Source organism: Perissodus microlepis, chromosome 11, assembly GCF_051167445.1.
Source record: "Perissodus microlepis isolate ML-2025 ecotype Zambia chromosome 11, ASM5116744v1, whole genome shotgun sequence".
NCBI classification, from domain to species: domain Eukaryota; kingdom Metazoa; phylum Chordata; class Actinopteri; order Cichliformes; family Cichlidae; genus Perissodus; species Perissodus microlepis.
Window position 1 is genome coordinate 28,432,997 of NC_140471.1, and position 24,235 is coordinate 28,457,231.

At 39.6% G+C, this 24,235-nt stretch overlaps 1 protein-coding gene and 1 pseudogene across 2 annotated transcripts in view; both read right to left on the bottom strand.

Annotated features, from left to right (window-relative positions):
* The window catches only part of LOC146378108 (sialic acid-binding Ig-like lectin 14), a 70,005-nt pseudogene that overhangs the window by 7,197 nt on the left and 38,573 nt on the right, over positions 1-24,235 (bottom strand). The window lies entirely within an intron of this gene.
* On the bottom strand, positions 13,285-14,000 carry LOC146378109 (uncharacterized). The gene is made up of 3 exons (XM_084945077.1): positions 13,838-14,000; positions 13,634-13,751; positions 13,285-13,502 (listed from the first exon to the last, which is right to left on the bottom strand). The coding sequence occupies exons 1-3, from the start codon at positions 13,907-13,909 to the stop codon at positions 13,342-13,344; spliced, it is 351 nt and encodes a 116-aa protein (XP_084801203.1). The 5' UTR covers positions 13,910-14,000; the 3' UTR covers positions 13,285-13,341.

Consider the following 24,235-nt stretch of genomic DNA (forward strand, 5'->3'; position numbering starts at 1 on the left):
CACTTAAGCCTTGAATGCCATTATTTTTTGTAATGTTGGAAGAATAAAGAAGAGATTCAAGTACACTCCCAGGGTTTCTCTATGAATTTCACGTTCTCGTGGCAGCGTGCTAAGTGCTTGTTCAGATTGAAGTTTAATTTTTCACTGTAGAAAGAAGTTTTCTTCCCATGCAGTGTGTACAGCAGACGCTAATGTTTTTGTCACTTTTTACAGAATCAAACTTAACTTAATGTCAGTACTTCCAAGCTTTAAATGCTGCATGGTCGCACTCTCTCTCACACCCCATATTATCCTTCATTGATCATAGAGAGGAGGTGATGGCACTGTACGAGTGGTGTCTGGAAAATAACCTGACTCTCAACATCAGCAAAACTAGAGAAATGATAGTGGACTACCGGAAACAACCAGTGAGGGAACACCAGCCCATCCACATCAACGGTGTCAAGGTTGAAAGGGTCAGCAGCTTCAAATTCCTTGGAGTCAACATCACCGAGGACTTCTCCTGGACCCTTCACACAGACACTGCTATCAGGAAAGCTCGCCAGCGGCTTTACTTCCTGAGGAGGCTGAGGAAGTTTGGCATGAACGCCAACATCACCTCAAATTTCTACAGGTGTGCAATTGAGAGCTTGCTGACGAGCTGCATTACAGTTTGGTACGGAAGCTGCTCTGCCAGCAGCCGTAAATCACTACAGAGGGTGGTGAAGGCAGCAGAGCACATCACTGGCATGAGGCTTCCTGCCATTCAGGACATTTATCTTCAGTGATGCCTCCGTAAAGCACACAGCGTCATCAAGGACCACAGCCACCCAGCACATCAGCTGTTCTCCTTGTTACCATCTGGCAGACGTTACAGGAGTCTGTCTGCTCGGACTACAAGACTTAAAAACAGTTCTTACCACCAAGCCATACGACACCTCAACCACAACACTTAAACACACACACACACTCCACAGGACGCACTGAGAAGCTACCTTGCAGCTTCACAAGTACTCTGTTTAATCTGCAATGGTCACTCCACTTTATTGTTATTGATATTTATATTTAAAAAGTGCAATACTGTAATTTTCTGCTACTCATTCCTGTGCAATATCCCATCTGCCCCCCCCCCCATCATATTTTCTTATTTAATCACCAGTGTACATATATTTATATTTATAGATACATATATATTTAGTCATCTTTTCTCTTTTACCACGTCTCTCTAATATTTTGCTCTTTACTATTTTTCTATTTATTTTTTTTATTATTTTATTTTATTTTATTTTCTTCTACTGTACCATGCTGCTGAGTGACTGCTGCTCGTCAAACACATTTCATTGCAATGTTGACCCTGTGCTAACTTGCATATGACAAATAAAACTGAAAACTGAAACTGATCTACAGGGAGTGCAGAATTATTAGGCAAATGAGTATTTTGTCCACATCATCCTCTTCATGCATGTTGTCTTACTCCAAGCTGTATAGGCTCGAAAGCCTACTACCAATTAAGCATATTAGGTGATGTGCATCTCTGTAATGAGAAGGGGTGTGGTCTAATGACATCAACACCCTATATCAGGTGTGCATAATTATTAGGCAACGTCCTTTCCTTTGGCAAAATGGGTCAAAAGAAGGACTTGACGGGCTCAGAAAAGTCAAAAATAGTGAGATATCTTGCAGAGGGATGCAGCAGTCTCAAAATTGCAAAGCTTCTGAAGCGTGATCATCGAGCAATCAAGCGTTTCATTCAAAATAGTCAACAGGGTCGCAAGAAGCGTGTGGAAAAACCAAGGCGCAAAATAACTGCCCATGAACTGAGAAAAGTCAAGCGTGCAGCTGCCAAGATGCCACTTGCCACCAGTTTGGCCATATTTCAGAGCTGCAACATCACTGGAGTGCCCAAGAGCACAAGGTGTGCAATACTCAGAGACGTGGCCAAGGTAAGAAAGGCTGAAAGACGACCACCACTGAACAAGACACACAAGCTGAAACGTCAAGACTGGGCCAAGAAATATCTCAAGACTGGTTTTTCTAAGGTTTTATGGACTGATGAAATGAGAGTGAGTCTTGATGGGCCAGATGGATGGGCCCGTGGCTGGATTGGTAAAGGGCAGAGAGCTCCAGTCCGACTCAGACGCCAGCAAGGTGGAGGTGGAGTACTGGTTTGGGCTGGTATCATCAAAGATGAGCTTGTGGGGCCTTTTCGGGTTGAGGATGGAGTCAAGCTCAACTCCCAGTCCTACTGCCAGTTCCTGGAAGACACCTTCTTCAAGCAGTGGTACAGGAAGAAGTCTGCATCCTTCAAGAAAAACATGATTTTCATGCAGGACAATGCTCCATCACACGCGTCCAAGTACTCCACAGCGTGGCTGGCAAGAAAGGGTATAAAAGAAGTAAAACTAATGACATGGCCTCCTTGTTCACCTGATCTGAACCCCATTGAGAACCTGTGGTCCATCATCAAATGTGAGATTTACAAGGAGGGAAAAGAGTACACCTCTCTGAACAGTGTCTGGGAGGCTGTGGTTGCTGCTGCACGCAATGTTGATGGTGAACAGATCACAACACTGACAGAATCCATGGATGGCAGGCTTTTGAGTGTCCTTGCAAAGAAAGGTGGCTATATTGGTCGCTGATTTGTTTTTGTTTTGTTTTTGAATGTCAGAAATGTATATTTGTGAATGTGGAGATGTTATATTGGTTTCACTGGTAAAAATAAATAATTGAAATGGGTATATATTTGTTTTTTGTTAAGTTGCCTAATAATTATGCACAGTAATAGTCACCTGCACACACAGATATCCCCCTAAAATAGCTAAAACTAAAAACAAACTAAAAACTACTTCCAAAAACATTCAGCTTTGATATTAATGAGTTTTTTGGGTTCATTGAGAACATGGTTGTTGTTCAATAATAAAATTATTCCTCAAAAATACAACTTGCCTAATAATTCTGCACTCCCTGTACACACGTCTGGTGCTGCCATGGATGTCGCATGTTCATACGCCATTGTCATGAGACAATCTAACAAACAAAATCACGGTTTAGTAATGCAGTAACACACTAATTCCAAAGCTTTTTTGCAATAGTAATCCTTTACTTGTTACTTGAAAAAAGTAATTAGATTACAGTAACACGTTGCAACCCATCTCTGTTTATTAAATGGCATCACATTTTGATTAGTAAAACATTGTTAACACTGTAAACTTGATTTTAATGGTTGAATTATATTCTCTTTTGATTTAATTAAGAATTGCCTTCTTTAGTCTTTTTCCCAGATAGTTTTGTATTTCCTTTTATAATTTTATAGATATTGGGGTCAGCTATTTTGATATGTATGGGCTGATTTTTAACACACTCTAGGGTTACAATATATTGGTACAGGTGTTGATTGATTAGAACCATGTGCGGTTATTTAATCCTGACTGATGTGCATTTGTCAGACCCCAATGAGGACTCAGTATTGATTCAGTAAAAGTAAAATAGGCAAAAGTTAAAATATCAATACTACAGTCTAAATATCAGGAGAAGAAATCAATATGCTTTTAGTAAAAAGTCAATACAAATGGGTCTGTTTGCTCCAGGAATGAATTTTTATATGATTTCATCCCACACAGAGTGACTCAGGAACTACTTTTTCATTTTAATCTGTTTAATATTTCCAGAAAGTGAAAGTCAGTGAAATAGTGGATCTATTCATGATCTATTGCTCAAGTTATTGTGCATTGTGAAATGTCTTTTAAACAAGACTGGTCCTGCCCTTTGTGTACCACACCTCTTATACTGAGGACAGCTTGGGTAGGCTCCAAGTATGCTGCACCCCTGAATTGGATGAATGGAAGAAAATAGATGAGTAATACAAGTTAGCAAGACAAAACCTGATTTTTACATTTTTATTTTTCATTTTATTGGTGTTTGTCATGGATATCATACTATTCTCAATTGTCTTTTTATTCTATAGCTTCTCTATAATTTTCTGACATATAAAAAAAAAATACCATCAATGTAAGCCGACCTGACAAACACAACAACATTAAGTTACTTTAAGTCAGAATTTTCAAAAAAGGGATTGTGTGTAGAATAATAAAATTGTGAAAAATGAATTCAGTGCATTTTGGAATAAGGCTGTAACATGACAAAATGCGGAACAAATCAAATGATGTAAGTACTTTTCCGATGCACTGTAAGTTCATGTGATGGTGTCATTCTAAAAATTTTGTATTGTAAATTTTAAATGCTTCACTATTTTTAATTTGAAAATTATCTACAAAAAATGTATGTTTTTAAATTCTTCAGGTCATCAGAGAGACAGGCCAGAGAATGTTCCTTTCAATGTTTTTTTTAAAAAGAGGTGAAGCTCCTCCAACTTATCCAGAGGAACACATGGCGTTCCCAGTCCAGCTGAGAGATATAATTGCTCCAGAGAGTCCTGGGTCTAGCCCAGGGCCTTTTTTCATTGTTATGTTGTACTCACAGGACAGCCACAAACATATGATTTATAAATTATAATGCTGGACATAAAATAGAATATAAACTATATAAAACAAGCTCAAGTTTGGCCACATTCAGCAGTAAGTAATCCATCTACTGCAGATGGGGAACATTTTTATGGAGAATTATTATTTTTATATTTAATATTTTAGGCACAGTTTTCCAGTAATAAAGTTTTGTCTATACTGAGCTATTTTCAATGTCTTTTATGTTATATAGTATGTTATTCTATTTTATCTTATCCTATTCCATTGTGTTTTTCTCAACTTTTACTGCTCTTAAACTTGTACTTTCTGCCATGACCAAAAATGTTTTTTATTAGTGTGGGACTAATAAAGGTTTATCTTATCTTATCTCTCTTAGAAAGGTTTAAAATTTCCTCCACCACTTGTCATTTTCAGCTAATAGTAAATTTTGTTTGGTAATATAGTACATGTTTATTTTACTATTAAAATAAAAATATATTACAATTCTTTAGCCAGAAAGATGTGCAGAAAGTTGAAGGTGTCCATGTAGAGTCAAGACAGGCAGTACAAATGGTATGTTTTAATCTGATCCAGTTTATGGTTGTGACACTGGGCTCAATTTCCATCAGTAATTACATCATAATTTCCTTATGCAAGTACTTGGATCTGCTGGAGGGGGGAATCGAGCATTGATGTAATGGTCTCTTAGATTTTAAAACAGTTGTTTTCAGCATAAATATTTCTTTCCTGTTAAATAGATGTTGTTACACATGACTGAATTGTTTACAGTACAAATATTTCCTCTTCCCTGTAAAAACATTGTTTGCCCCCTGTTCAAGTGCATTTACAGGTAAGTGTTGTTATTACAAATAATCTATTTATGTATCCAAATTTCCCCATTAACTGTTCTCCTGTAGCTGATTTCTCTTTTTTTCCCTTTTGCATATTTGTCACACTACATATTGAAAAACAAAATAAATAAAAAATAACCAAATTAAATACAACATACAGTTTTTAAATGTAAATTTAATTTATTAAAGGAAAATAGCTATCATAACCTACCTAGCCCTTAATTTTTGTGTTGAGGGTAAGTATTAGAATTTGATCAAAAATAAGGCTCACAAGTAGGTCTTTATAAATATCTTAGATTATTCTATTTTTTATTTCATATGGGAATCATTTATGGTGGGTTCTGTTTCCTACACAGCTCTTCATGTTATGTGATAAGAAGAGCAGCAGAATATGAGCTTTGGTGTTACTATGAGAATATACATTCATGCTGCAAAGTAATATTTATTGAAAGATTCCCCCACCAAAGAAAGAAAATAGTGCTTCGTAACATATAGTAGGTAATGGAGCATGCAGTTTCTTGATCACAGCTGACAGGAAATGGTTCTGAAGAATAAATAGTTGTGATCCTGCACGTATAAACTGTGATCTCACAGCCATTCATTTACATTCTTTAAAGCAATTCCAGTTGCGACGACATGACTCTGAGGCTGTCATCTCAATCTCCCTGTTTGATTAGAGCAAAAGGCAGTTATTAGGCAACACAAATTTTTTTGTATTTCTCTGTTGTAGTTTTCTTTGGATTAACTTAGTGTTTTATTCCATACATCCATTTATATGTATATTTCTTTTTAAGTACACTTTCTGAACATTGATAAGAAGAAGGGATAGCTGGGAGACATGCCATAATTGACCTTGTGGCAGATTTAAACCCAGGCCTCTGCATGAACCTTATGACATAATGATCACCTGTTCTACGCAGGGAGCTAAACTGGCACACATGTGTAGCTTTTAAATGTAACACTTAAATATGAGAACGAATCTTCACTTTGATGTACCTTCATACACAGAAAGTATCCTGATCCCCCTCAGAAATCCTAACCAGAATGTCAGACAGTGGTCTCCACCACCATCATGAAAGCACCAAATGAGATCAAATATTTTGAAACAATGGTGTTCAAACATCAGAGTAAAGCTAAAGACAGAAGGCCACTGAGCACTGAAGCTGTGATGCAAAAGGTCGATAAGATTTTCCTGTCATTTGTCAACTGTTGTTTCGCATATCTAAATTGATCAGTTAGCTGATGTATCGCTCAGTCATCTCATATTTATTCAAAGGTTTGATTATTTATCTGACCCATGTCTGTTTTGCTCTCCAGAAACTTACTTCCAGTATCCAGTCTGGATAACACAAGCAATATCATCAGTTATGTCCTCGTCGTTAAAGGCTGCAAGAAAAAAGAAACTATTTTTAATACGCAAAATAAAAATCAAAACTTACCTAATAAATCTGTGTTTGCTTTTGGTGTAGGACCTCACCTGTGCAGGAGGTATTACACAAATTTTCAGACGGGCAATACCCCAAATCAGAGAACTTCCTGTCAGACAGCTGGAAGAGCCCGTAAAGGTCGCCAATTTGCCCGCTCTCCTCCTCACTGCTGTCTTCCTCACTGCTACTTGTGCTGTTTGACACAAGGGTTGTGTTCACTGAGCTGATGGTGGAGTTAGTACTAGTTGGGCTAGTAGTAGTGTTAGTGCACTTTTCAAACGATTTGACCAAAGTGGTGTTCAGATCAGACCTCCGTTTCACTTCACAGATAACTGCAGCAAATCAGTCATGTACACAAAGAGACCAAACAGGGAAGAAAGACAAAAAAAAGAACAAAATATGATACTCAGTAAGAGTTGTTGTTGCTGTTTTCTTTTACCTTCCATAATATGTGTGCTTTTAGTTTTATTTTAGTGGCTACTGTAAACAATCAAAAATAGCACATTGTACATCAGTTTTATCAGCAAATGAATAGAGAAATTAGTCCAGGTGTTGCAGTGCTACCTCACAGAAGCCAAGTGTAAACTAAAGGAGACAAAAAAATACCCCTAAGTTGATGTTTTACAAGGAGTTTTTTGGGGGAGTTTTTTAGGCAATTCTTTAAAGTAGACATTCTTTGACATAGTCTATCTATTTTTATTTTATTATCTTTTCATGGGCATTTTGATATGCTTTTTATCAAACATTGTGATGAGGCTGACATTCAGATGGGACTTTCTATTCAGCTCACAGACATTTGCAGCGAGCCAGGTGTATCAGCAGATGTGAGAATGCAAACAAAAAAGGGAGGAGTAGATTAAAAAAAGGTGATAGTGAGAGTTATCATCTTACTTGAACTTTGTTTTCTTTGAATGGATACTTTTAAATATATATAATATATCAATAGATTATTGAGACAATTACATTATTGCTGCAGTTGCTAAAGTAATATGTAATAGCAATAAAGTAACAAAGTATATGTAAGTATAAAATTACATGCTGCTTATATTGTATCAGAGTTAATTTGCTGACTTCTGCAAATTCTACAAATTTCACAGTAAACAGTAACTTAAAGTCCAGATATCTAAAATGGGGTTAGTATTTTCCTCTGGTAGAGAAGAATCATAAAATAGCAGTGAACTTCAATACATCAGAAGTATACTTTTGGACATTTCAGCTTTACCACTGATTTTAATCAGTGCCCAAGGGATGTGTGTTTGGAGGTCATGAAAGTTGAACACAACAAATGCATTTAAGCTCACCTATTGCCAAGATTTTTTCCTTTGATTTTCTGGGCAGATTGATCATTTTCCCGAGCTTGTCTTTGAGCTCACATTTGGAGACAATCCTGCTCTCAGAAAAGCTGGGCAGCACAACTGCCACAGCTACCATGACAAGCAACCCAAGCTTCATGTCAGCACTTTCTGTGGAGGAATCATTGTTTGTTTTAATCATCATATGTTCTTCAAAACTCTCCACTACCAAGAGTCAACATCGCTAATAATTAATGCTAAAATGCTAAAAATTCCCCAGTTGAACTGCAGAACTTTTGAAATTCATTAAAAACTTCTCATTTTCAATTATGCTTTTTGCCCAAATAATTTTCAACAACCCTACAATGAAGATGCCAATTTAAGAAAAAAAAAAACAGTTGTCAGTAAATAAAATTGATCCTTTTTACATAATATAACAAAACAAAGTGATAACAATTAAAATAATGAAGAGAATTGTTCCTTACCACGTTGATCAACCTTGACTGTTGACTGAGAGAAATGTCCCCCTGTGTATGTTTGCAGACAGAGCCTGTGAGTTTATATATGATGCCTTTGACCATTGGGCCAGCCTGTTTTACTGCTGTCTTTGTTGTCTGGGAAGTTTTGCTTGAGAAAGGAACATTTTTAACGTTGATGAACAATACATAAATGTCCACATGACACTAAATACCCAGCACCAGAACATGACATTCAAAGCTTTCATTTACCTGACTATCAAATGACAGCACCCAAGAGGATCATTCAGGGGCATGCCAGCGAGAAGGCTTCTCTGAATTTTGTGGTTTCACTGTAAAGGCAATGTGAACCTGATGAATGTCAATATATTTGTGCATTTGCTTCACGTAGACTGTATTTCTTTCTTGACAAAGAATGGAACAGATCACAGTGACACTGCCCACTGGACATCAAATTGACCGTTAAAGCCAAATTTGAAGAAATTCCCAGCAACAGCTGTTGTACCAACATAATGATAAAACTTCAAAAAGGAAGGCTGCTTGACTTGAAATATAATATTGATTGAAATAAAATCTCTCCCTCTGCTGGTACTGCAGCTTACTGCACAGCCATGCCCATAGTTTGAAACTTTTTTGCCAATATCCAAAAAGTTTTGTTCAGGATACTAAAATCTACTTTTGGATTCATTAAATATAAATATCGTTAATTTGTCTAAATACAGATAGTGTAATAACATATAATTTCAGTTTTTCTCAACTGACCTGGTGGAAATGTCACAGCAGAAAGGTCATTCTCACCACTTTTAATAGAGTTCTCAAAAAAATCGGAGCGTTTTTGAAAACAAAAGACACAATAATCAAAGTCTTCTTCACATTTGTCAAAAAATTATTAGTCAGTCAGTCACTTCATCATGTTGATATTTGTGAATAATATCTTATTAATCTGTACATTTCCTGCACATGTCATAGACATCTAAAAAATTACCCAGACCAAAGTTCAAACTGTGAACACCATATTGATGTCCAAGTTGGGTCATGGTTGGACGCCCAAATTGTGGACCTAGTTTGGACATTAATTAGATGTCCAGAACTGGTCATGGACTGCCATACCCAATATATACATGATCTGCATGTCCAGCTGACATCCAGTGGGAAGTCACAATACATACATTCAACAGCTATTTTACTAAGTATGCCTGTTCCACTGCTTATCACAGTAATCTAAATACCTAATCAGTCTTTCTCATCAGCAGCAACTCAGAGAATTTATACATGTACCTGAGAACCTGAAAAAAAGATTATTAAATTTGGCATGGTTGTTGATCTCAGGAGGGTTGATTTCAGAGACTGTTGATGAACTGGGATTTTCCCATACAACGATCACCAGGGGTTACGGAGAATGGTTTTCCAATTTCCTTGTACTATTGTGCTAGGTATTACTGTGCAATGACAATAAAGCGTTATCTTAAATCAGAAATCATCTAGGGATCATCAGTTATGTATTTTTGTTAGACAGTGTGTTGGTAGATTTGCTATTGTATACATATTTGAACAAAACTTGAAAACAGTAATCAACAGTAGTCAGGAAAGTGAGCGATCTAAAGTTGTGACTGACAGAAGTCCAAACTCTTTTGATGAGTAGTCAGATTCAAGTCAAAAGTCCATCAACACGACAGGAAAATATCTTTAGTAGTGACGTATGTGTAAAAACAATATAGGTGTATAAAATGAATGAGAATTACTAATGAACATATAACACCTGTTCTTAAACAGCTCCATTGGCTTCCATTATACCTCCGTGTCAATTTCAAGATCCTGCTTCCTACTTTCAAAGCGCTTCATAATCTCGCTCCTCCATATTTATCTGATCTTCTCCATACATACTCATCCCCTTGTACACTTCACTTTTTTTCAGCTCCCCTTCTGTCTGTTCCACCTGCTCCCCTGACTACCATGGGACTCAGAGCCTTTACTTGTTCTGTCCCAAGACGTTGGAATGCACTTCCACCAGATCTCCGGACCACAAACTCTCTCACCATTTTTTAAAAAAAAAATATTTTTGTTATTAATACAAATTAATTCATTTTGGGAAAGCCCCACAACAACGAGGATGACAGTACAGGTCCAACATATTTCAGATGTGGGTCCCAGGTTCTGTGGAAAGAGTCCAAGGTGGAGTTGAGCATACAAGTTATATATTCATTGGGAATACAGTCCATAACAATGTTATGCCAGGATTTCTTAGTTGGGATTGCTGGCCTGCCCCAGAGGAGCAGGATATTCTTCCTGGCCGCAAAAGATAACAGCTGGAACAGTCTCTTGTGCTTGCCTTTGATAACCAGATTGTCCATTACTCCCAATATAAGATGTGAGTAAAGTTGCCCCCCCCCCACACACACACACACACATTAATTAAATCAAACAAAACTGGTGTCAATCAACTGTGTTACTTTTGTGCTGGTTTGTGCTGCTAAATTTGTCGTTTGTGCTGCCTCTGTTTTAAAGATATTAATGAAAATGTAAAGGTCAAAAGGTCAACCAGCCCTCCCACATTAAATCAATCAAACAAATTTGATGTCAAACATTTGTGCTATGTTTGTGCTGGTTTATGCTGCAAACATTTTTGTGCTGCTATCATTTCAAAAATATTAATAAAATAATGTCTTGATGCGTGCTTAATCATCCAGGTAAGTAAATCCCAAAAAGTTGATTCTGTTCATCTGGACATTTTCAGTGGGAGAAACGATTTGTCACTCATCCAAGTGACTTCTTCAATCTCAGCTGACTGCAGGTTTCCCCGATCTTATAAACAGATGCTATCATTTTAAAAATATTAATAAAATAATGTCTTGATGCGTGCTTAATCATTCATACATCTTACCTACATCTAGACGTAGCGTTTTCAGTGGGAAAAACATTTCGTCACTCATCGAACTGACTTCTTCAGTCTCAGCTGACTGCAGGTTTCCCCAATCTTGTAAACAGTACATTTGCACAGTGAAGGAAACTAGCACCACTGAATGAACAATGGGCTGGGGGGTTAGTTCCATGATTGTTAGTATGCAAATTCTTATGACCATTGATCAACGACTGCTAATCAAAGACACAGATTCTCAAATGGCCATGAGTACCATTCACAGAGAGTTGAGGAATGGCTCCAATCACAGCATTGTAATATGCCGAAAGATGTACCCTTGGGCCCCCCTTCTCGATTCAGAGATGGTCAGCATCCTGACAGCCTGATGGATGAAGCTGTCTCTCAGTCTGCGGGTTCTGGCACGGAGGCTCTTCAGTATCCTTCCTGATGGCAGCAAACTGAAGAAGCTGTTGAAGGATGTAGAAGGTGCTCATAATGGTGGTTGAATCTCTTGCGCTTCTCAGTTTGCAGAGGAAGTAGAGTCGCTGTTGGTCTTCTCCACATTTAGGGACAGGTTGTTGTAGCTGCACCACTCTGCCAGATGGTTAACTTCACCCCTGTATTAGATCTCATCATTGTTGCTGATGTGACCTACCACAGTTGTTTCGTCTGCAAACTTGATGAAAAGGTTGGAGCTGTGTGATGGTGTGCAGTTGTGGGTGAGCAGAGTGAAGAGAATGCGGCTCAACACACATCCCTGAGGAGCCCCCATATTCAGTGTTATAGTGCTCGAGGTGTTGCTGCTGACCTTACGTAACTGTCTGCTGTCTTCCTATCAAGAAATCTAGCAGCCAGTTACAGTGGCTTGCAAAGGTATTCGACCCCCTTGAACTTTTCATCATTTTGTCACATTACAGCCACAAACATGAATCAAGTTTATTGGAATTCCACGTGAAGGACCACTACAAAGTGGACGAAATTCATACACGATTCCAAACATTCTTTACAAATAAATAACTGAAAAGTGGGGTGTGCGTAATTATTCAGCCCCCTGAGTCAATACTTTGTAGAACCACCTTTTGCTGCAATTACAGCTGCCAGTCTTTTAGGGTATGTCTCTACCAGCTTTGCACATCGAGAGACTGAAATTCTTGCCCATTCTTCTCTGCAAAACAGCTCCAGCTCAGTCAGATTAGATGGACAGCGTTTGTGAATGTTGGGTTTATCTAGGCACAAACCCCGCTGGAACACGAGACCACTAACTGCACGACAAAACAGGGCAAGACAGCTCTTTGTGGCTCGCGAGGGAAGTCACCCAGGCCTTCACCTGTCCTTAGCCAACTTCAACCGATTCCTTCGCTACAGCCCTTTTTATTGTCAGCAAGCAATCATTCAAGAATATACAATTACAAATACATGTGACATTCTTAGGCAACATCAGTGTCTATATTGTGTGTGTGTGTGTGTAGATACGTGTGTGTGTGTGTTTCCAGCTATACAATACATAGACATATGACCTTTCAATGAACTTAAACTGTATGCAGAAAAGCAGAAGTAAACGTCTTGCTAAAATATAAAAAACACGAACTTGCAATAGGACATTTAAAGGTGTAAGTAAGTAAAGTTTATTTATTAAGCGTTTTTCATAGACAGGTAGTCACAAAGCGCTGCACACAGAGATTAAAATAAACAGTACGATAAATAGCAAAAGGCACAATATACACAATATAGAGTTTAAATGTAAATTAAAATTATAAAAATGTAAAAAGCATTGGTCAACAGAAAGCTTGTTTAAACAGTAAAGTTTTTAACTGTTTTTTAAAGGACTCCACAGAGTCAACCAAACGTAGTTGTAGAGGTAGACTGTTCCACAGCCTTGGTAGTCTGTGGCACCAAGGGTGTGGACAGTGGTTGTGCTTTTGTAACGTTGAGGTATGGACAGCTACACACTGAGGCTTTGAGCCTCAGTCCTGCCTGTTCGCATTTTACTCTGTAAAAACTAAATTTCCACTGCTTTTATGGCCTTTTTAGTGGGGAGAACATAGCTAGGATTTAATGATTTAACAAATCTTTTAAATCCTTTGTCCTCCACAATGCTAAATGGCTGGGAGTCCTCAATCACCATGCTAACCAGGTCTTCATCTATTTGAGATTGTTCTCCTGAGGAAAGACAACAAAAACAAAGCACAAATATAAATATCACACACGTAACTTATTACAGTTGTATAATATTGTTATATCATTTAGTAACATTACTGCATGCTATATTATCATGGCATTTGATGGCTCACCTGGTCTTGCTCCACAATCGGTGTTCCCCTTATTCTCATGCAAAGCTCTGTAGTGCCTAAGCATGGATGAGGTGTTGTTGTTATATCCCAGCTCCCTGGCACATAGCAAACACTTCACCTTGTACAAAAGTAAAGACAGCTTAACATAAGTTTTATTGCACCATCAGAATTATGAAAATACATCTTCTGTAGAAATGTACATACCTTGTTGGGAGGAATAAGATCAAAATGTTCCCACACAGGGGAGGACATCCTCCTCTTCTTAGCTGGCTCCATTCTCTCCTGGCTTTCTCTCCTAAACCTCCAAACTGTCTCCAAACTCTCACTAACCGCAACTCTCCATCAAACACCCACATTTTGAATGAAGTCTGAGGGGTTTATATCGCTGTCATAGCTTGCGGCAAAGTTCAAACCACTTCATGAACCAGTCACGTGGTACAGCCGGGCAGCGAGGCTTCGGACGTCATCATTTTCAGCTCCTCCCATAAATGAAGCAAGCCTCGATACGCGCATCGCGGAAACGCCCCCTCCATTACTCGACACAAGCTTCGAAGCCTCGATACAGAACGTCACATCACTACTCATCAGGCAATGTCTAAGGGTAACTGACTGCACTCAGACCAAAGGGGGCTGAATAATCATGCACACCCCACTTTTCAGTTATTTGTTTGTAAAAAATGTTTGGAATCGTGTATGAATTTCGTTCCACTTCTCACGTGTACACTACTTTGTATTGATTTTTAATTGAATTGATTTAGCCCAATTACAGACAGATAGAGGCACAGGCCCAAATCTCCTGCCAGACTGGATCATTTATTGAGCAGTCTAGGTCTCTTTCCCAGACCTGTTTAGCAGCCTCGAAACCAGGGGCTGAGCCATAGTTAAGAACCTTATAAAAGGAACTGATGGATTTTCCAGACTGCAGGGAGGACAAAGCATCTTCCACTGCGGACCTAGTAGGGTCCAACAATAGGGTGGTGTCATTAATTCTAAAGTGCCTCAGTTGCAGGTATCTAAAGAGTTCCACATTTTGAAGGCCAAAACATTGTTGAAGCTGCTGAAAGGAAAGAAGGGTCCGGCCTCTAAACAAATCACCCAAGCTAACCAGCCCCAAATTAGACCAGACCACAAAACCCTGGTCCAGACATCCAGGCAAGAAGTAAGGGCCATTCATAACAGGAGCCAGGGAGGATGTCAAATGGGCCTGACCCTCCAAAGCACAGATAGACCTCCAGGCACTGACAGAGCATAGAGTAATAGGATTGTTGGAGAGTTTTTTGACTTCACTGATCTCTTTAACAAATAACAAATTAAACAGGGGACATTTGGACTGAGAGGATTCAATATCAAGTCAGATCGAGGTAGAGTCACATCTGAGCCAGTCTGCAATCACTGAAAATGAATAGCAAGTTGGTAAAGTCGCAGACTGGGTAAATCAACACCTCATCTTGACTGGACATCTGGACTGTGGCCATTTTAATGTAGTGAAGTAGATTCTGGGCTAGGATTTTACGTGATGTCCACGAATGCAGCACTAACATCCTTACCTTCCCAGCTGACAATTAGTGGGCTTATAAGGAACAGCTGTGCTTCACTACCAGACATAGGCATTTGGCAGTCTTATTCCAGCCAAGGTGGCTGAGAGCATTAGGTAGTTAAGCACTGCAGATCTCTCCAGGAAAGCTACTCATTTTAGTATTGCCCTTTAGAGAGTGGTAAGTGGGACTCTTGCGTTTATCATAATGTGGCATATAGTAGGGTGGACCTTGACGACTGTTTCCCTCTTTTGTTACAGGATTGTGCTATACTGCTGCTGTCTTGTCTTATGCTTTTTTGTTTGTTATGTGATGCTTTTATAAAGAACAGTAACTTGGGGTGTATTTGTTTTATGTAGATCTCTTTTAATAATTTGTTTAAGGTTTTATGCTTTGTTTTATTGCTTTAGTGGAGGTGCGGCCGCTTGTTGAGGGGCTGGGCACGTGAGGTGGAATCCCCTCCCCGATGCAAGAGAGTGTACACACCAGCCATCGGTAGATTGCACCATTTAGATTTCAGTGAGGTCTGCAGTGGAACTACACGGGTGAGTAATTGGTGGCACCCTTGGGCACTCCTCCCCGCAGGTTGCCTCCACAAGTGGCCGGTCTCCACCATTTTTTTTTTTTTTTTTTTTTTTTTTTTTTTTTAAAGCTGTGATTGTTCTATGGTAGCACTGTGGTAGTGAGTCTGGTCATTTTAATCATCAGTTGTTAATAAAGTGTTTTAATTAACTGTCTTGCCATCCCAACCCTGCTACCTTGGGTACCTTCCTGATTTTACAGTTTTATGCTTTTAGTAGTTCTTCCTAATAAATTTTGATTTGTAAAATTCATCTGTCTCACCTCTGCTGTTAATAACGAGTCTATGGGCTTTGCAAGCATTACACTAGCTAACATTGGCTAAAGAAATCTTTCCTGGGGTGTAACTCCCTCCCCAGGTGGCGTTGTCAACATCTTAGTCACCGTCCCCGGTTATCCCTCATTCACGCCATTACATTAAATCTGGGCCTTCTTTTGCTCCATATCAAAGCACTTAACCAACCTTCCAAAAGCTTAATAACCTTGTTAGATAACAAGATGGGGATCATTTGCAGAGTATATAGCAGTCTGGGCACAATATTCGTTTTGATCAGGGCCACTCTGCCAAGCCATGAAACGGGGGGGGGGGGGGCAGCGCTCCAGATCACCCTTAATTGAGAAAGGGATCAGAAAGGGGGACAAAATTGAGCTTGAGCAGCTGATGATAAGAGGGAGAAACCCGTATCCCTAAATAAGTAAACCCAGTAGGAGACCAGCGAAATGGAAAGGGAACAGTTGTAACTGGAAATGTCAACAATGAACCCAAGGCAATGGCCTCTTACTTGGCAAAGTTAATCTTACAGCCTGAAATTACTTTAACAAGATGGGGAGAGGGAGGTTTTAGGTCGGGATAAGAGCACCAACACATCATCTGCATATAAAGAAATTTTATGTATCTTCTCTTTAACACGAATACCGGAAATTAAAACATCCTGTCTTACGGCCCGGGCCAGCAGTTCTATGGCTATGTCAAAGTGTAAAGGACTAAGAGGATCGCCCTGCCCATTAACCCCGGTGGAGAGTGTGAGTACAAGAAAACAATTATTACAATATGAGATGTGACATTTGCTTAGATGAGAGTGTCCAGCAGTAGATCAGAGGTGTGTGTGTGTGTGTGTGTGTGTGTGTGTGTGTGTGTGTGTGTGTAAAGGAATTTATTGACACTGGGGGTCTGCCTGTCATAAAAGGAGACAGGAAGCTATAGTTGGGGGATGCTGATGCTTGTACTTTTTAATAAACGCTCATAATTGTTATAAGTTTGAAGTAGGTTTGCAGGAGACTCCTCACAGTCGATGTGAGGAGTCTCACAGTGGATGCAGAGTGGGGGTCTCAGTGTTTGTAATATGTTAACTTTGTTTTGTATGTTGTGTAGAGGAATTTGGTGTACCTTGGTTGAGGGGAGATTACTTTTATGACCGGCAGGAAGTTACGTACCCAGAGACACATACAGTGCTTTAACTGTTAGACTCACACAACCACACGCACACTCACTCACGTGCACTCACACATACACACAGGTACGCGCACACACACACAGGCACTCACCTGCTCGCACATACATACACAAACACAGAGTTTGCAACACATCATGTGGGTTTTACGATGGGGTCGCTTCTATAAAACTGGAGTGAAGATCTGCAGAGGGACACCGGCCTTGCTCATCTCCCCTTCTAGAAGATGTATGCATAACTGAAGATGAATAAAGGTTTTGTAAAATGACTACTGAATCCGGTGTCGTCTCTGGATGCCCGAGGAATAAAAAAAGAACCGGGGTGAAACTGCTTTACTTAAGAAGAGCAAAATAGCTGGACCGCATCCCGTTAGTTATATTTTGGGGCGATCGTGGCTCAAGAGTTGGCAGTTCGTCTTGTAATCGGAAGGTTGCCGATTCGAGCCCCGGCTCGGACAGTCTCGGTCGTTGTGTCCTTGGCAAGACACTTCACCTGTTGCCTACTGGTGGTGGTCAGAGGGCCCAGTGTCGCCAGTGTCCGGCAGCCTCGCCTGTGTCAGTGCGCCCCAGGGCGGCTGGGGCTACAATGTAGCTTGCCATCACCAGTGTGTGTGAATGGGTGGATGACTGGTTGTGTAAAGCGCTTTGGGGTCCTTAGGGACTAGTAAAGCACTATACAAATACAGGCCATTTACCATAACCGCTGCGACTGGGGAGTTATAGAGAACTTTCACCTAATTTACAAAGATTTCACCCAATCCTAACTCCTTGAAGTCAAAAAATAGATACAACCATTCAACGCGATCAAACGCTTTTTCTGCATCAAGAGAGAGTACAAGTGTAAGCGCCAGACGTCTGCTTTATATTTTTATTTACGATTGAGTTCATGTTTGTTTTATAATTCATAGATTCATTACATAAGTTATCTTTTCAGGATTAATAAATGTGAAAATTTATGTGTTTACATAAAGTAATTTTTAAGTCACTGTTTGGGATTGGAACCTAAAGGGGGGTACCTCTCACTTTAAGTATGTAAGTGCAATAGTAGCATGAAACCCTGTGTGAGAGGGAAGGGGAGGAGCATGTACAGAGAGGTTAGGAGTCTCACGGTTTTCTGACCGTGTGCACAGGTAGTTCTGGATAACTGCTATTTTTTTTGGAACTTTCATGCTTATTTAGGAAGGAGTTCATTGTTACATCTTCAGTTTGTAATAAATAAACGGTCTTCAAATCATAATGCAACTGGAAGCATTTCTTTTGGAAACCAGGAACACGCGTCAGCCATAGACTCCCCTTTTTGAACTTGGTTTATTGGAAATTACCCTACAACAAGGAATGGCTCATCAGAATTTTGTGAAAGATGAATAACATTGAGAAGTCCCCTCATGTTATCAGAGGATTTGCGGCTTTTAACAAAACCTGTTTGATCCTCATTAATTATATAGGGGAGTACCTTCTCCAGTCACAGGGCTAATATCTTAGAGAGTAACTTCAAGTCTGAGTTCAGCAAGGCAAAGGGCCTATATAAAGTACATTTATCAGGGGGTTTGCCTTTTTTAAGAATAACAGAAATATTGCCCTTTCTGAGGGACTGGGGCAGGATGCCATTTAGGAAAGAGTGAGCATTGCTAAGAGTGGATCCAGAAGGACTGTTTGTAAAACTCTCAGCTAAATCCATCCCTACCTGGAGCTTTACCTGATGGCATGACGCTCAAGGCAAACAAGGCTTCTTCTCTTGTAATAGGAGCATTAAGTAAAAATTTGGGGGCCTCAGTAATCTAAGGTATGTTCAAACCTAGAAAACAAATCCTTCATGAGGCTGGAAGCATCACCAGGCTACTCAGATTTATATAAATTACAGTAAAATGATGCAAACTCCTCATTGATAGCCCTTGTATCAAATAATTTAGCTTCCTCTTTATTGGTAACAGAAGCAATGGCAAGAGAATCGGGCCTTCTTTTTACAAGGTTGTCAAGATATCTACCCGTGGTGTTTTTTTGCTTTTTTTTTTTTTTTTTTTTTGAAGCGGGGTTGGACCAATAGTCAATTCTGGTGTAACTTTTATGGGGCGGGGAGAAAAATGTAAATCCTAAGTCAGTAGGGTGTCGCTGCCTCCAAACATGAATGAAACTGAAGTCGAAGCATAATGAAGTAAGCATTCTGGCCTGGCTTGAGGGAGGGGAACTACTAGACAGCGGCTTATCCAGCAAAGGATCAATGTGACCGTTAAAGTCCCCGCCCACAAAGCTGTCTGCAGACGCAAGATTGGCAAATGTGGCAGAAGCAAGAAAGCTAGGGGAGTAGCCAGGTGGACAGTACACATTCATAAATGTCACTTCTTTTCATAGAAGTGTACCCTTAACTATTATATAGCGACCATGGTCATCTTTAAAGATAACCATGGTCAGGGTTAGGGTGTCTCAACTGTGTCAATTGACACAGTTGAGACACTGGAATGCGAGCTTTTTGCTAACGAGGATCGCTACGCCCCTACTAAAAGAGGAATAGGAAGTTGCAAACACCCGTTCAACCCAGCCCCTCTTAAGTTTGATGTTGTCCTTATCCTCGAAATTAGTCTCCTGGAGAAACGCCAAAGAAACCTCCTCCCTTTCCAAAAAGGAAAACACAGCTAGTCTTTTGGTGGGTTTCTGCAGACCCCAAACATTCCACGAACATGATTTAATAGTACCAGAAATTGAAGTACTAATCATGTACCCCACCCACACATGTAATATGAATGTTCAAGTAACCTCAGATCCCCACACATAAATGGCAAAATCAAAGAGGAAGAGAGGAGGCACCAAAAAGAGAGGGGGAAAAAAGGTAATGGTGCCTACAATAGCCAAGTATGAGAATGAAGAGCATGTAAAACCTGAGCTGCGAACACAAAATAGAACAAGAAAGAATAATACGGTTGAGGGTCTTTCCCCAGTTAAACGGGGACCAAGCAAACAACTAACCCTGAAGCCCACAACAGAGGGCAAACTAGTTGTAACAACACACATATTTTAAAAAAAAAAAAAAAAAAAAAAAAAAAACACACAAAAAGAAAAAAATAAAAACTTAGGCTCATCGTGCTGGAGCTAGACATTCCAAGTGAAGAGCACCTGTTCATAAACAGAGCGCCCAAGCCGCTTGGCTGATTCGGCGTGCAGGGAACAGTCAGAACCAAACCAGGACCCGGATGCAGTCAATGATGCAACAATAACGGGTGGAAGAAGAAGCAAGCAGCAGAGGATTCAATCAGATAGGGAAGCCAGGAAATCCTGCACCTGCCCAGGGGTGGAGAATCTCCTCCTTGAGCTGTTGTGTGTGTCACCGGGAGTGTCGCTGGAAAGAACATGGCGTACTGTATCCCCCGCTCCCATAAAAGCAGCTTCACTGCATCATATGCCTTTCGCTTCTTCAGCACCGCCATGGAGAAGTCATTGTAGAATGACACCGTTGAGCCGTTAAGCTTGAGGGATGAGTCGGCACGCCACTTCCATGACTCTCTGCTTATCTCTGAAAGAGTGAAAACGAATGAGCAGTGCACGGGGACGCTTGTTAGGGTCTGGTTTCGGAGCGGGTACGCAATGAGCCTTCTCCAACTTTATGCGCCCAGCCTTGGTGGTCATTATGAGAACGCGGGGTAGCCAAGTCTCAAAAAAGTCCACCTACTGAGCAGATTTAGTGTCCTCCGGTAGGCCAACAAGCCCGACGTTCAGTCGTATGCTGTAATTTTCTGCTGCATCCAATCTTTCCGTGAGAGCGCTGACTTGATTTTCAAGCTTGGTGATCCGGGGCTCCTGAGCAGTAGCACCGCTCTCCACAGCTAGCACCTAGCTTCCGCTTTGTTCAACCTTTTGTGTGCTGACTGGAGTTCCACTGCGAACTTAGAAACCGCCTCGGTCAGAGGACTACGTTTCTCGTCAATTACTTTAACAACATTAGCCGTCATCAAGTTAAAGGCATTGGCAAGGGCTGGGTCCAATTCGGCAGTAGGGTTGGAGTCGGAGTGGGCGCCATCTTGAGGGGCTTCGCCCAGTCCCGTAATGTACATACCAGAACAGAAACAGGAGGCCTTATAAAACATATAGTATAAAGGAATTAAGGCCAGCTTTTATACTTTCATGCTTTTTTTTTTTTCTTGTTTTATTATATTGTTTTGTTGCTATTGTAAGGGGACCTTGAGGGTCTTAAAGGCGCCTATAAAGTTGTTGTTGTTATTATTATGATTAGAACCAAAGATCTTTATAAATTTCTCACATGGATCCAATTTTAATTTCATCTAATAATCATTTGCGTGGTAAAGATTTTCTTGGTTCATTTGTGCCCTAAAAAAAACATTTTTAGTTCTGTGTCATGGCGGGGTACACTGGTGTGTTTTGTAAACGGACCCAAAAGCAGACATAGCAGGAGACGGAACAAAATGGACTTTAAACAAAAGGGAGCCTTTATTTCGGCTGATGGCAGGAGTAAACAACAAAAGCTAATGTCACGGCTGCAACGGCAGTCGTGTTGTATGTGTGTGGGAGAAAAGGACCCAAAATGCAGGAACTGGCTTGCTGCGAGTGAGCGTTTTATTTACAATGGGTCAAATTTAACAGGGCAGGTGATTTAAAAAAAAAAAAAAAAAAAAACCCAAAATCAGAGTCCACGGACTCAAGACCATGACAACTAAACCGGAAAACTAATTATGAAAACTAAGAGAACTATGATGTGGGATAAACAGATGACCTAACAATGAACAAAGGAAGACAGAGGACTTAAATATACCGTGACACACTGGTTGTAACAACAATTTCTGAGCCATGTTTGTGGCTTGTTTCCTATACTGGCGCTAATCTTGTGATGTTTTATGATTTTAAAAAAAGTAATAGATAAACTTTATAAAACAAAAGAAGTTGAGTCCTCACTGAGTATTTAGAGGTGTTCCCAATGTATTATTTAATAACAATCAGATTTTTTTTGAAAAACAGCAAAAATTAACAGAACTAAACTAATTTTTCACAGTAGTGTGCAAACAGTGATTCTTGCTAGTTTAGGTTTATGTTTACTTTTATGTCTGTTTTGTTTTTTATGGTCGGGCATTGCACAGCAACAAGCACTTGACTGCATGTCGTACTATGTATGATTGTGTATGTGACAAATAAAATTTGAATAAATCTGTTCTTCATGCAGAAACAACTTAACAAGAAGTAGTTTTTATTCCATCAATGTGGCATTTAGAGTTCAGAGGTGCATTTAACAGTTTGTTGTTTAAAAAGTCAAAATATATCAGCAGGTTATGACATGGAAAATGGAAAAGACAGTTTATTGATATTTACATTTACATGATCTGTGCCAGCAAAATGGACTATTGGAACACACCTATTTTTGAAGTCTTCCTTTGTCACAGCCTCCCTCATAGCTGCATGCTCCGCTGTTTTCTTTTTCATGTTTCCAGTTTTGCACTTGCCCTGTTCATGTTTTACTGTGAAATTTTAAGTTTCGTTTCTATCTTCCATATTCTCCATGTAGTTCCTAATTTCTACCAGACACACAGCTTTAGATGACAGGAGGTAAGGACAAGCTGAGAGAAAGTCATGCATTGCAGCAATTCAAATCCAGGTCTCTACATTAACCTTATATCATATGGATCACCTGCTTTAACCAGTGAGCTAAACTGGTACTTATATCTAAGGTGGAGGCTTCAGCGTGATTTAATTTCATACACAGGATCCTGAAGCCTAACTCAGAATCTCAGACAGTGATCTCCACCACCATCATCAAAGGGTTACGGTAAAGTAAAAGGCTTTTTCCTATTTCTGTTGTATTATGTGTGCTTTTGCAGCATTTTTCTTATTGCTGGTGTTTTCTTAAGTTGCAGTCCGTTTGGCCTCTTAGGGCCACTGTAGTTTCCCCCTTACTGCGTCTTGCGTCCTCATTTTTGTTATAGCATTATTTTACTTTCTTCATTCTGTCATGTCTAGAGTTAAGCTCACTCCTTTCTAACAGATGTGATCTCCACTCATTTCCTCCTCATTAAACTTCTGCTGAGTCTGATTACATGGCGTCAGAAGAGAATGTTCCTTGCCACACTGGTTCACCTGACTGATTGTTATCTGAGAGAAATGTCCCTCTGTATGTTTGCAGACTGAGCCAGTCGGTTTATACAGGATGCCTTTGGCTGCTGGGCCACCGTGTTTTACTGGTGTCTTTGTTGTTTGAATAGCTTCCCATGTAACACAGGAAACGTTTTAATGTTGACGAAACAATACACAAAACCCCAGATGACATTAAATACGCATCACCAGAACATGACATTCAAAGCTTTCCTTGACTTTAGCATCAAATGACAGCACCCAGGAGGACTATTCAGGGGCAGACCAGCAACTACACTTCTCTGAATTTTGCAGTTTGAGTGTAAAGAAGATGTGACCCTGATTAATGTCAGTATATTTGTGTATTTATGAGGTGCAGCATATATCTCATTCTTGAAATATTCATAAGAGTTATCTGTGATCTGCCTCAGCTATGACACTGATGACTGGACATCAAAATCAATACAGTTCATCACTGGGTCAAAGTGACTGCCATAGATGTTGTCTATTTAGAGGAATAAATGTTCCAGATTAATTTTATGTTATTAATGAAATGGTGTATCTGTGCACGATCTGTCTGACAGTAATATGTACACGTTTTGAACCAATCAAAGCCAAAAAAGAGACAATTGTAGTAAACTTATACAGGGAGTGCAGAATTATTAGGCAAGTTGTATTTTTGAGGAATAATTTTATTATTGAACAACAACCATGTTCCCAATGAACCCAAAAAAAACTCATTAATATCAAAGCTGAATGTTTTTGGAAGTAGTTTTTAGTTTGTTTTTAGTTTTAGCTATTTTAGGGGGATATCTGTGTGTGCAGGTGACTATTACTGTGCATAATTATTAGGCAACTTAACAAAAAACAAATATATACCCATTTCAATTATTTATTTTTACCAGTGAAACCAATATAACATCTCCACATTCACAAATATACATTTCTGACATTCAAAAACAAAACAAAGAC

What these genes read in the sequence shown, in the direction of transcription:
- LOC146378109 (XM_084945077.1), bottom strand. Translation starts at nt 13,909, where the DNA reads ATGGAGCCAGCTAAGAAGAGGAGGATGTCCTCCCCTGTGTGGGAACAT. An exon ending in ATCTTATTCCTCCCAACAAG is followed by an intron (nt 13,752 to 13,837) that starts GTATGTACATTT and finishes CTTTTGTACAAG; the next exon opens with GTGAAGTGTTTGCTATGTGC. An exon ending in CGATTGTGGAGCAAGACCAG is followed by an intron (nt 13,503 to 13,633) that starts GTGAGCCATCAA and finishes GTCTTTCCTCAG; the next exon opens with GAGAACAATCTCAAATAGAT.